Source organism: Neopsephotus bourkii, unplaced genomic scaffold (assembly GCF_033783945.1).
Source record: "Neopsephotus bourkii isolate Nb327-2 ecotype Australia unplaced genomic scaffold, CSIRO-AGI_Nbou_v1 NB_659, whole genome shotgun sequence".
Lineage (NCBI taxonomy): Eukaryota > Metazoa > Chordata > Aves > Psittaciformes > Psittacidae > Neopsephotus > Neopsephotus bourkii.
Genome location: NW_026901158.1, coordinates 9,291,467 through 9,304,687, shown reverse-complemented (window position 1 = coordinate 9,304,687; position 13,221 = coordinate 9,291,467). Strand labels below are relative to the sequence as shown.

Sequence of the window (13,221 nt, the reverse complement as noted above, 5' to 3'; positions counted from 1 at the left end):
TTTTCCTTTATTGTTCACTTTGCCACTTCCTCAGTATAAGGTTTGCCTTTATTTCCAGTCCTGGAACATGTTGTATGTTGTCAGTACTTAATGACCAGCAATTAATCTTACTGCTGGGTCATCTCTCACTCTGATATCCTCGTGAAGCCCCTGTGCCTTTGTTTGGAGGCTGGAAAGATGCTGATCTGATACTGTCTTTGTTGAATATTATTCCTAACGTAGAAGCACTGTTGTTTGGAGGTTTTCCAGGCGTCCTAATTATCTTCTTCCATTCTTTGTTGCAGTGATGACTAAAGGCAATACAACTTCTGATCCTCTGCTTAGCATGCTGTGTGGCTTTAGAAACAAGAGCTAGCAATGATGACCAACCTGCTGAGCTGGCTTTATAGCAGGCTTTAAAAATCATGTAAAGCCCCACTAAGGTAAAACCACTTTGGTTTCCCAGAGGAGACAAGACAGACAGAAGTAACTACAAAGAGAGAGAACTGGGGAGAAATGGTGTGGAAGAGTGTTGGGTTTGAGGGAATTGCATAGAGGAAACTTGGGGTTTGTTTATTTCAAGTGAAAAGTAAAGCTGAGTCCTATTTATGGATGGAGATACATTTGAGCATCAACTCAGGGCCTGAATTCTGGGGCAAAGCCTCAGCTGGTTTGCAGAGCTGTCTCAAATGTGTGTAAACTTTGTAGGTGAGAATACATTGGTATCAGATTGTCACACCTTACACATTCTGAGGTGCCACTGGCATTTATAAATCTGGTTTCTGAAATCTCAGTACAGCTAAACCCCTTACCATCTCACTGGGGACACAGGTGACACTGGAACATCAGATGGCACGAGCACACCATTGCAAATCATGATGATTATGTATCCATGCAGTTCACAGTCCCCAGGGTGATTTGAGGACTCGGGATTGTTCCTCTCCTGGTGCCCAAAGGACAATGGAGAGTCATGACAGATTGTTACAGGAGCATGCAACACAAAATGCTGCTTGGAAACGGGAAAACAAGATTTCCTTTTTCTACTTAGAGATCTTTGACTATAACCAGTGCAATGATTGTCCTCCTGCACTGACACAAATCAAGTGTAGGACTGAGCTTCCAGCTAAGGGAACAGGCTCTTTATTTCCTGCAGTGTTTTAGTGTTTGACAAGACGTGACTGAAACCAGCAACCCTCAGAACATTGACCAGTGAGAGTGTTGGCTCTCGAGGGGATCTCCCCAATGCAGGCACAGCCCTGTTGGGTTGCACTCACCCAGGGGCTGTCCCTGAAGAGCAGCTGCCTGCCTTCTGACCTTTGCCAGGTCATTATTTTCATTGCTCACCTGCATGCAGTGTGTCTGCTCCCTGCAGTCTCTTGCATTAATCTATTTAATTACCAAATGCTGTCTAAAAGTCAGTGTTTCTTTCTCAGAGTGGCAGAAGAGCTCCTTTGGGATGGGTTCACTTTCCCATGCTTGCTCTTTGTTGCAAGACCTGAACATACATCCCACTCCAAATGGATTTGACTTTTCACTGTGATTTGCTAGTATGAAGAATAGGAGAGAAACCATATCTGCATTGTGCAGAGGAGCACAAAATGAAGAACCCCAAAGTACTGAGGACTGAACTGATCCCCGAATCCAAATGAGCACAGAAACATCTATGTGACCACTTCTACCAGTACTAGGAATTAGACTTGTTCTTTATGCAGAATCTTGTGTAGTGATGTGGGTATATCACTTTCAGATATGACACAGAGCTTTTAAAATCACACTTCGTGAGCAGTGCAGGCTTTTAAAAAAATCCATAGGAAAATGTCCACTGTAAGAGCACCTCAGACTCATGCTTCTTCCAGCACAATTTTGCTTTCTGTTTCACATCTACAGCCCTTTTGTCCATCTGCCTTTGGGAAGGGGTCTCCATATCAGACCCCCATCCCTTCTATGTGTTTTAGAGCTGTCATATTCATTGTTAATTGCTGTTTAAGTACTTAGATACTTTTAACCTCCAAACACCAGTACAGCTTTTCCCTAAGGCAAGACTTTGGAAGAACCTCTTGGTTTCTGAGGTGTTGGTATCAGAGAGAAGTCTTTGGAAGTGTCTAAAAAAGCCCATTTCTCTCCTGACCTGTCTTAATGAGCCTCAGAAAAAAAAAACTGAATTGTACTGCCTTGTGGGTTTTGGAAGGATTTCATACTTTTTAAAATGCAGATTTTTAGCTCACCTGACATTTCCCCCCCTCTCAGCTCTCCTTTCTTCCATCTCTCTGCTGCACTAGTTTGTACTTTCTTATTTTCATAGAATGGTTTGGGTTGGAAAGGACCTTAAGATCATCCGATTCCAACCCCCTGCCACAGGCAGGGACACCTCACTCTAAACCATGTTGCCCAAGGCTCTGTCCAACCTGGCCTTGAACACTGCCAGGGAGGAAACATTTACCACTTCTCTGGGCACCCTGTGCCAGCGCCTCAGCACCCTCACAGGGAAGACCTTCAGCCTTATCTCCAACCTGAACTTCCCCTGTTTCAGTTTGAACCCATCACCCCTGGTCCTATCCCTACAGTCCCTAATGAAGAGTCCCTCTTCAGCATCCTTGTGGCCCCCTTCAGACACTGGAAGCTGCTCTGAGGTCTCCACGCAGCTTCTCTTCTCCAGGTGAACAGCCCCAATTTTTTCAGCCTTTCTCCACACAGGAGGTGCTTCAGCCCCTGATCATCCTTGTGGCCTCCTCTGGACTTTCTCCAACAGCTCCATGTCCTTCTTATATAGAGGACACTAGAACTGCACTTTTGTTCTCCTCTGCTTGATTTTTCCATTCTACCTCAGTCCTGGATATTATTTTTCAGCCTTCTCAATTTACTGTCTTATTAATGGACCATTCACTTTCTTTCCCAGATGATTAATAAAGAGATTATATAAGGCTTGTGCTGTAGTGCTGATCCCTCTAGTATTCTTCTATAGAGTTTTCAGCTACACACTTTGATGTTTGGCCTCTGGTTTGTTTATATTATTTCTGTTTTGGAAATCGGTTTTCCATCCAGGCTGGCTTAAATGGACTTTAAAGCAAAATGTGGTGTGAAAACAGTGTCAGATCTTTCAGTAAGATCCCAAATTACATCACGCATGTGAAAGAATTTGTCATTTATAATAACATAAGGAAGTGTAGAGTTTACCAGCTGCTAACTCAATATTTCTTCTGCTTTAGATTGTCCTTTAGAAAATCCTCACATGATTTTCCAGCAGTGAGCTCAAATCTGTGGTTCAGACTGTATCAACTGTAGGTTTCAATATTGGCACAGCGTGGTGCGTACTGCAATGGACTCGGGTGATGACATTTGCATTGTGAAACCTCAGGAAATTTGTTTGTCTTTCACACAGATAAAAATGAGTCAGTTTGGGGAAGTTTCCTTTTCAGGGTTTTCTGGATTCTTTTCCTTTAGGAAAGCATAAAATTGTATTTTGCAGATGAGTTACATAGGGATGGAAAAGCAACCATTGTGCTTTAGCACGTCTTACACAACCTGAACTGGGCTGGCCCATGGAAACTTGGCTGTGGATTTTATTGTGACAAAGATTCAATGTGATGGCTATTTGGTGATATTCTGTTTCCTGGGATGTGGCAGCAGCAATCCCTGCCTGTGTTACCCTGTGCCATGAGACAGAGATCCGTTTTTCAGGGGTTGAGTCTAAGTCTTCTTCATGGAGACAGAAGAGCAGCAGTCATTCAGTTCTCTGTCTCCAGCGTGGCTGGGTATGGCATCCTCTGACCTGCACTCTTGCCTGGGTCTGAAGGAAGGTTTTTGGTCCAGAAGTCCCTTGCTGATGATAGTTGGGTAAAGAAACTGGAGTGGGTGGCTGATTGTGAAGAGAGCAATCACGGAGGAAGTGCTACAGTCTTCCAGAGGTGTGTCTGACCTCCTCGCCTGTGCGAGAGGGACATGGGGTCAGACACACAGTACTCTGTGCTATCCCTTTCTCCACAGACTTCTTGTACCTCGGTGGTGCAATGGGGTAAGCTTGGTGGCAGCTGGCACAGATGCCTGCTGCATCCAGCTCAGATGGTTTTAAAGAGGGGGTGTGATAAACCTGAAGTTGAACCTTGCTGTTTTCCTTTTACAGAGGAGGTAATGCTGGCAGAGGAAGACAGGAATGCAGAAGAGAAATCTCCTCTGGACGGTAGGTTGTTTTGCTGTGTGTTTTTTCCTCCTGTGATACATGAAAGGTTCACCTGTGTATGCTGACATGGCTTTCCATTGTAACCAGTAGGGTGTGAGAAACACGCTCTTGCATGCACTTGGCATAGGTTGAGCTAAAGAGTCCCTTTTCCCATGTTAGGTCTTTTTGAGGTTGCAGGTTATGTGACACACCACCCTGGGATGGGGTTCTGCCCTTGGGGTCGGTTGGTCCCTTTTCTGCCTGTGGGACTACACCAGTGTGACCGGTCAGCCTCTACCAAGAGCTGCTGGCTTTGTCTGCGTGCAGTTTGTGGTGGGGGTAGGCTGCAGAGCGGATGCCAGAAGAGAAATGCATTGAGCAAGAGAAGGCAGGGCTCTAAACCGAGGTTTCCACTGGATCTGACAGAGAGACTAAGACCCCTGTTACTTGTAAGCAGTAAGACATAACAGGGTGTGGTGATCCTACCTTCTGATGCGTGACCCTAGCAATGCAGGATGGCCGGAGGTACCAAAGCTTCGGATGCAGGTGCAACGAGGCTGCAGGGACTGCTCTCCCTGCACCTCCAGACCGATGAGCTGTTAGGATGCGACAGCCAGTCAAAGTTCAGTTAAAGATTCTTCCCTCTCCCTTTTCTGACCATCTTTCGTCCTCCCATGTCTCCTCCTTTCCCCTCCCCTCCCTTTCCCTCCTCTTTTTTTTTCTCCTCCCATTCACTGTCAGGGAGGGCCGCCTCGGAAGGGCCGATTCAACAAGGCACCGCACCGGCAGAGACTAGCAGCGGCAGCAGCTACAACAGTGAGTGGATTGCAAATCACCAGGGGCTTAGGTGGCACAGCGGGGCAGTGCTTCTTCCCCACAGCCCCACGTGCCCAGGTCACCAGCCGTGTTTCACGAGTGGTTTTGCACCTTAGTCCAAGCCACACGGCTCCTTGGGCACCAGGCTCCCTGCTGCTGGTCCTCCTTGGCCAGCATGGTGACCTGTGCTCGGGGAGGACTTGGGGATGGAAGAGCTGGGGCTGCAGAAGGTCAGGGCTGAGGTGTGCTTGGCAAATCTTTGTGCTTGTGTGAGGGTGCGTGGGGTGTGTGTGTGTTGTGCAAGTTTGTCCAGCACGTGGGTGCAGCCAGAGCTGTTAGTCTCAAGGTGAAATGGGTGTCTGGAAGAGTAGTCTGTGAGCAAACTAGAGGTGGGTGCAAGCCATGGAGTAAAGACCAAGGTATACTAAAGTTCACTCTATACCAGTAAGCTAAAGGAGCCCAGCAATGTTCCTGGCCTTGACGTCAACTGCTAAGGAGCAGCCCATACCTATGCTGGTAAATTATCTTCATCTCTGAAACAGAGGCACATTGCATCCAAGTTGTGTGAAGAGACAGCATGACCTCATTGCTAAACACAGGCAGGAGTTATCTGGGGTGAAGATAAAGAGGAAGGTGCTCAATTCACACCAGGGAGTGTTGTAAAACTTTATTCTCAGGTCTGGTTATGTTCCAATACTGCTCCTGGACCTGCTGGAGACAGATGCAGCCTGCAGGACCCAAAAGCTGATAGTGCTGGGACTGAAGATTCAGCCTCCTGCTGAGTGGGGAATAAAAGAGCAAAAGCAGGTTTATTTGCAAACAAAATGGGATCCAAATCACAGGTTCAGAGCATCCTCTCCTCTTGCAAACAAAATGGGATCCAGATCACAGGTTGAGAGCATCCTCTCCTCTTTGAGCCTCTGAAACTGAGTGGTGTTCTGGGTGTTTCCTTGGAGCACTAACACTTGCCTTAGCTGTGGAGGAAGCAGCACATTGGTTTCTCTGCCAAGGCAGGAATTTTGTGTAGAGTGAGGGGATCTTCTTGTCCAAACCTACCCCCAGGGCAGTCGCTGCAGAGTGCGTGGTTTGCTGTGTGTGCCATCTGACCAGTATGTATCACCACACCATGGGGTGTCTTACTGCTGATAGCAAATGGTGCTTAGTTACTGTATGTCTTCAAGCTGTTACCAAACTGTGTCAACGTATTTTTTTCTGCTAGTTCTCAAGGTTTCACAGGTAGGTGGTCGTGGGACCAGTGTCCATCTTACCCCTTGTGCACTGGGTGAATGGTGCAGATCTCTCCGAGCCTTAACCTCCAGTTCTCTTTCCCTGTCGAGTAACACGATGTAGCTGTTTCCCCTCCCCACAAGAGATGCTGTTGGACAAAGTGTGTTTTCAACGGGTTATGACATCCCCAGAGGGAAGGAATCGTACACTGGGTGCTATTAAGAGGATGATTTGTGGCAGTTGTTTTTGACACAGCATTTCTGCTCCTTGAGGCATTGTTCTGCGGTAAACTCTATCTGAGCACTGTAAATGTAACTTCTTAATGGTGCACGTTGTAAACAGCATTAATGTTTTTAATGGATAGAAGCACTCATCTCATAACCCACCGGGGCTCAGAAAGATTCAGTGACCCTGCCCAGCCTTTCTGCTGTGCTGAATGGTCCAGCAGCTGCAGTGGCTGCCCCATCCTCCTGCATCTGCTGGGGTGAAGTGTAAGGATGCTGATCCGTGCATGACCAAGCCTTCAACATTTGGAAGGTCAAAAAAACCAAATGACCCTGGAACTGAAGCATGCAGAGGCCCTGCAAGGTTGTAGGTCGCTTAGTTTGCTCCAGCTTACCCATGCGTGAGAGCTTTGAGCTGGCATTGGGAAGTAAATGCTGTCCCTGGAGAGTGAAGGGAGGGGGAGAGAGAAGCCACTCTGAATGCTCACGGGGCTTTTTCTCTTTAATTTGCACACAGTGTTGAAAAGAGCTGCGATAAAGAAGAGCAAAAACGACCTGATTCATGCTGAAGAAGGTGAGGACCATTTCACAGACATTTGCTCCGTTGGTGAGTACTGGCTTCGCATTCCCTGAGGTTCAGATCTCCACCTAAACGTGTTCATGTCATGTTTCCTCTGAGCGACTTCTCACGTCCAGAAGCTGCAGTTTCAAGAAGGAGAATGACCACTGCTCCTGCAGCAACACTCAACTTCCCAAAGCAAAAGGCTTTGTGGTTTCACCCTCTCCCCACGCTGCCCTGCTCAGCTATTGCATGCTGCACCCTTTAAAGAGCCCTGCCTAAACGCTTGGAGACTCTGTGTTGTGTTGGCCATAGTGTGATTCTGCTTGGAACATGCGCATTCATGCTAATTAAACCCAAATATGTCAAATGGTGCTTCTAAGCCTCAGCTGTTGAAGGGGGGAGAGGAAGTGGACACTTAGTCACATCTGCCACTAATGCACAGCATGTGGTTTTGCAGCCTTTGTTGTGTCAATGGTTCCTGGGAAATGCCAGACAGAGGCCCCAGTTCTCTTGTTCTTACCTTATAAGAAGATCTTAAAGCAATTCTCTACATTTTTAAAGCTAGATATGGAGATGTCACGCTCGTGTTCATGCAGTTACCCACATAGCTCCAATACAGATGGTGGCATCCTGCATAGTGTAACACTGATGGTGTGAGTTTGATATCTTCAGCTCTGGTGAATAAGACACTGTCAGGCTACAGAGGTGCTGCTGGTGCTGCAGCTAGCAGAGAGCCAGATTACTCCTGAGACACTGCTGGGGGAGAGGCAGGAAACAGGTCTGGAGTTGTGGGGAGAGGTAGGCTCTGAGTGCAGAGCACCCCATAGAAGGGGAACTGGTAGGACATCAACAGAAAAACCTTTCAGTAATGGGCTTTTACTTGCTGGCTGGGGATACATCTTCCTGAGTGCTTCAGAGTTAGCTAGTTTGCTTATTCCTGTCCCTGTTGTTTGAGTCTGTATTTTGTTCTGCTGCTGAAGCAGCAGATGTTCTCATTATCTTCCACAGAAATGTCTTGGCACCCCAGTTACCACGAAGCAGCAAATCCTGGATGCATAAGCGGAGCAGCACAAACAGTACATTTGAGAGTACATGTCCATATATGCTTGCAAGCATGAGTGCCTCAACTGCTCTTTGGAAATTTGGCATTAACATTTTAAGAGATTTGAGCTGCTGCTGGATTGTATTTTTTTACCCTTTAAATCACAGAACAGTTTGGGTTGGACAGGACCTTAAGAGTATGTAGTTCCAACGAAGGCCTGGTTGCAGGAATTGAATGTTGCTGAGCATGTTACTGACCCCATCACCCACTGTTCAACCACCACAGTTCCCCCAGGCCGAGCAGGCTGCAGGTTTTGTGACTAAACTGACAGTTGTATGAGAGGTTTGTGGCTGAAAGAAGACAAAAATGCAGCAACCGTGTGCATTTTTGCTCTGATTTATTCCGAGCAGCTCGGATGCCTGCATGGATAACAAGGAGTGGTCATTTTTGGAACATTTGTGGCAACAATCATGAGATCTTTGCATTTGCATCCAAGTCCCTCCAGGCTCTGGGCACCCATGCCACACAAACAGATCTTGGAATTCAGCGTTTCAGGTGGCAACGGATGACGGAGCATCTGGACTTGTGGATAATCTGATGCAGAGCTGGGAACTGTCTCGGGAGCATATGGCAGGGAAAATAACAGCAGTGCTTTCCACCTTCTGCAAGTGGTTCACCCACTTGGGAGAAGTGTTTTTGACTTTGATTCATGGAACAAGGCAGAAAAGAAAAAATGGATAAAGCAGATACTTGCGCAGGCTCCTGAAAAGGCTGAAACTCTGCATAACATAAACAATCAGATCAGATGGGCAATTATGCATAAAGAATATGTTTCTGAGAGAGGGGTTTTTGGATGGTTTTTGGTAATGTTTTGCTGATGGGAGCATAAGGATTGCGGAAGAACTAGCAATATGATTACTGAGTGAAGATGCAGACCGGAGTGGTAGAGACTCTGACAGGTCTCTTGCTGGCCGTTGACTGAATACGTTGCACTTTAATTCAAACACAAGTACCTCAATGAGCCTTATAATTATATTATAAAGCTCTATAGTGGTAAAGACTTCCCAGTGTGTTCTCTGGAGTTGTTCTTAGCATTTATTCTTTTCTTTCCTTCCAACTCTCAGCCTTTCTTTCCGCACTAATAAGCATGCAGCAGTAGATGCTGGCTCCTTCTGGTTTCCCACCCTCTACACTGTACCAGGCACAGGACATTCATAATTGCCAGACAGTGGAGGTTGGAGAAGTGGGTGTTTTCTATGTGAGATCAATTTAAATACTGCTGCTTTTCTTTTCTGGAAGATCATTAGAGCCAGTAGAGAGGGGGCAAAATGACAGCAGACATGGCCATGCAGATCTGAGCGTATAGTCTGGCTTGAATATCTGAGAAGTCTTTACCTGATAACAGTATTACAATATGGTGTAACCATTACTGTAACCTGTATTTCACCTTGTTTTCTCAAAGCAATAGATGAGTAGTATGATTTGTTGGTTTGGGTTTTTTTTTTAACTGCCTAAGGGAGGATTATCAAACCACCAGAACATCGCTGAGCTTTTCCACAGGGAGCGTGCTCAAAGCCTGGCCAGGGCCAGCTCTGCATTTGGCATGTTGGTGGATAGCCAAAATGTGACATGGAGCAGAGAGCTTGCTTTCTATTGGGAACACAGAACAGCTGCTCTTGTGTAGCTGTGAGGCTTGAAGAACCCATTGCTGTCACATCTGGATGCTTCATCCTTTCTATGGGTGCTGTGTTTGATGTTATTGCAGGATAAAACAGGGTGAGAGTCCCACCACTGCCAAGTGTTGCAATGTAAGGGAGTACACTCAAAAATTCAGCTGCCACAGCTCAAACACCTTGCTCATGTAACTCGAATATCTCCAACGGCAGCCCATGAAAGTCATCTGTCCTTGTGGTGCTTTGTCCAAGACAGGACCATGTGCATCCTGCTCTGCCCTACTTACTGGGGAAGTTCCTTCCCATGATAGGGAAGTGTCCTTCCCATGATGGGGACGGACAATAGCATATTATCCTAGAATCATAGTACAGTTTGGGTTGGAAGGGACCGTAAAGCTCATCTGTTTCCAGCCCCATGCCACTGGCAGGGACACCTTCCACTAGACTGTGTTGCTTCAAGCCTCTTCCAACCTTCCTTTCCATCCTTCCATGGATGGAGCATTCACAACTTCCATGGGCAGCTTGTTCCAGTGAAACAAAACATCTTGCCACAAACCATCTATAAGCAAGGTTTGCTTATAGTCTCTGAGGTATGCCAGCACAGCAGGAAACAGGTAGTGGGCAGCCTGTGGCAGTCATGATTTTCCCTGCTGGCAACAGGGTCTGTGGCTGTTGCAGATGAACTCCAAGGGATACACGTGTCTGAGTAACGTGTGCTGATTTCTCCTGCCTCAGCACTGGCCGGAGATTGCCTTTTCATCTTCTGTTTGAAGAGTGCCTGCTGCCACATGGGGAGAGCTTACATTAGAAATCATTTTTTCTGTCGGCTTCCTATTGTTGAAACACTTGACTCTCTTCCAGGGTTTCAGACCAGACTCAAAATGTAGCTGATACAGGCAGAATTGGTACAAATGAGTAACTGTGCCCAAAATATGAAGTGGGGAGGCACATTGAGCCCTCTGCTGTAGAAATACATGAAGTTGGAGTGTGAAATAAGGAGACTTTACTCAATTCAGTAGTAAGGGCTGGGTCTTTGCCTGGTCCTTGGAGTAGGGGAAATAGGGACTAGCTTTCCTGTTGCCAGCTGCCCCTCCACACTGCAGGCAGCGATACCACTGTGCCAGGTTCTTGCTGTACCTCCAGGCAACCAGGAACCCAAAAGTTATGAGTTAAACTGGGATATTAAAGATTACTTCATAGAGTTGGAAGCCTGGTTTCTTTAGATGTTAATACTGGGCATTCATTCATGAAGTTCTAAAATCTCAGCCTTCATCCCTCATGATGTCATTGCAAGCAGGAATCCCTTGCTCAGCCCATAGTCAATGTGCCCAGCTTTCTGCTCAGCTGTGTTTCTGGTGCTTGGGTGCAGATCTGTGTGCCCAGCAACATCCTCCAGCTTTTTGCTGGCTGGGATGTGGTGTGGTGACTCTTCTTTCTATGCCAGGGTCTCCGTTTGCCCGTGCCAGTTTGAAGAGTGGGAAGAACGAGAGCTCATCCTACTTCAGGAGGAAAGAGAAGATGTTCCGGTTCTTCATCCGGCGCATGGTGAAAGCTCAGAGCTTCTACTGGATCGTCCTCTGCGTGGTCGCCCTCAACACACTCTGCGTTGCGATGGTGCACTATGACCAGCCAGAGAAGCTCACCACTGCGCTGTGTGAGTACCGGGGACTCCATCTGTCCTCTGCCAAGGTCTTGCATTCTTGATCACTCCGAGCACCGCTGTCACATCACCATGAGGTCTGTTTTTAACCTTCCTATGCCTCCCTCAGATGAGGGTCAGATACGCGTTAATGAATGTTTCTAGTAACTCAAGTGTAATTAAGTTGTACAATTCAGAATAAATTTGCCAGGACATGATACTTGTTTGAGATGGGAATGTTATCCTAAATGTTATCTGAAACTTAGATGCGTCCATTAGCATGGCAGAAGGATCTGTTCCTTAGCAGGCTTTATGAAAGGAGAGGGAATGGCTGTCTACTTGGGTAAAGGCAGGTTTCTCTGTCTAATCGATATCTTCCCAGAGTCCTGCAGAATTCATATCACTGTGCAGCTGATCTGCATCTATGGGTGACTTTTGCTGTGGACACACTTAAAGCTCTGCCAGCTCTGAAGTCCTTGGTGTATCAGCACATGCAGTGGGCAGTGCTATCTGGAAGATAAGAATGTCTGTCTTTGCTTATAGAATCATACACTACTTCACTGCAGTTATGGCAACCTCTGTCATGTTCTTTAAAAGGTTGCAGTTTTACAGAAGGTCTTGTTTGATAATCATGTCTTCCTTATAATGGTGTGTGATTAGATGGGATAGATGTCACAATGTCCTTCTGTGAAAATATGTGCAACTGTGATGATAGTAATACCACACAGGAGATTATACTATATCTGTGCAAAAGCTTTCATTTTAGCTTGTTTCCTGTGGTCACCTATCAGTCCAGTCTTCGGATAGTCTGTAAGTGCTTCTGAAATATGATTATTTTTATTTAAATTGCATATTGTTTGTGCTATGCTCAATAACAAACAGAGGCAGCTTTCTGCAGCCAAAGCCTTTAAACTTCAGTGTTACACTGAGGTTGCAGACTTGTTTGTGAAGCCCATTTTAACAACCGTGGAGGGTGAGGGACAGAGGTTTTTGTCCATTTTAATGAAGGTTGTGACTCCTAGAGCTGGAAAACTGTTACAAATCAGTAAGATAAGAATATGGTGATGCTTGAAGTGGGGCACTGCAAGTTCATCCTTCTGAAGGGAAGGGATGGAGGGTTTGTTTCTGGAAGAGAGAGCCATTGCATTGATCACTTCTGACTATAAAATGGCCAGGAACCAATCTGTTGTTCAGCACTTGATATTCAGATGTGGCTAGTTCAGAATTTGTTTAGTCAAACTTCTGAAGCAAGAGAACAGAAGACTATGATCCCCAATACTGCAAACAGTCTAAACTCCATAATTTTGACTTATCTACCTACATCTATTTGATTTCTGTATCAATTAGAAAGCTAAATTTTCTAGCCCCAGATCCTTAGGTTTTACCTTATTATAAGAAAGCAAATATCTGAAGTTTTTGTTTCATAAGTGGCTTAACCCATTGGGGAGTGCTCCTTGTTTCGTATACCTAGAAGCTCAAGAACACTCGCTGCTCTGGGTTCAAAACCTTCCTGTTAATGCTTGCTGAAACATTAATGGCACCAGGTAACTAGAGCACTAATGAGAGGTGCTTCTTTCAACTCTGGGTTTATTGTTTGTTTTTGATTTTTCCTTTTTCCTTCTTTTTTTTTTTTTTTTGGCCAAGATTTAGACCAGAAAGAAAGACAGACTACACAGAAGTCATTCTTGCTTACTCATTTCCTAAGATTAACAGAGGATAGTAAGCTACACTGGCAGAATAATTTAAAGTTTAAGGCTTAGGATTTTCTCTTGAAGTAGGAGTAAATGTTAGAAAAAAACTGGTTTTAAGTCTTTCAACTCAAAAAAAAGGCTTCAGACTTACAAACTCAGTTGTGGGAACACTTTGTGAGTAACATAAAGAAATCCATAAGCCAGCAAATGCT

At 45.7% G+C, this 13,221-nt stretch overlaps 1 protein-coding gene across 12 annotated transcripts in view; it reads left to right on the top strand.

Annotated features, from left to right (window-relative positions):
* Window positions 1-13,221, top strand: part of CACNA1B (calcium voltage-gated channel subunit alpha1 B) — a 296,644-nt gene that overhangs the window by 153,385 nt on the left and 130,038 nt on the right. For 6 of the 12 annotated variants that reach the window (XM_061352969.1, XM_061352960.1, XM_061352959.1 and 3 more), the window contains 4 exons: window positions 4,100-4,156; window positions 4,877-4,951; window positions 6,920-7,009; window positions 11,124-11,333. In XM_061352969.1, the coding sequence (XP_061208953.1) occupies window positions 4,100-4,156; window positions 4,877-4,951; window positions 6,920-7,009; window positions 11,124-11,333 (432 nt within the window). The remainder of the gene's footprint in view (window positions 1-4,099; window positions 4,157-4,876; window positions 4,952-6,919; window positions 7,010-11,123; window positions 11,334-13,221) is intronic. The other 6 variants (XM_061352964.1, XM_061352961.1, XM_061352963.1 and 3 more) reach the window with 3 other exon arrangements.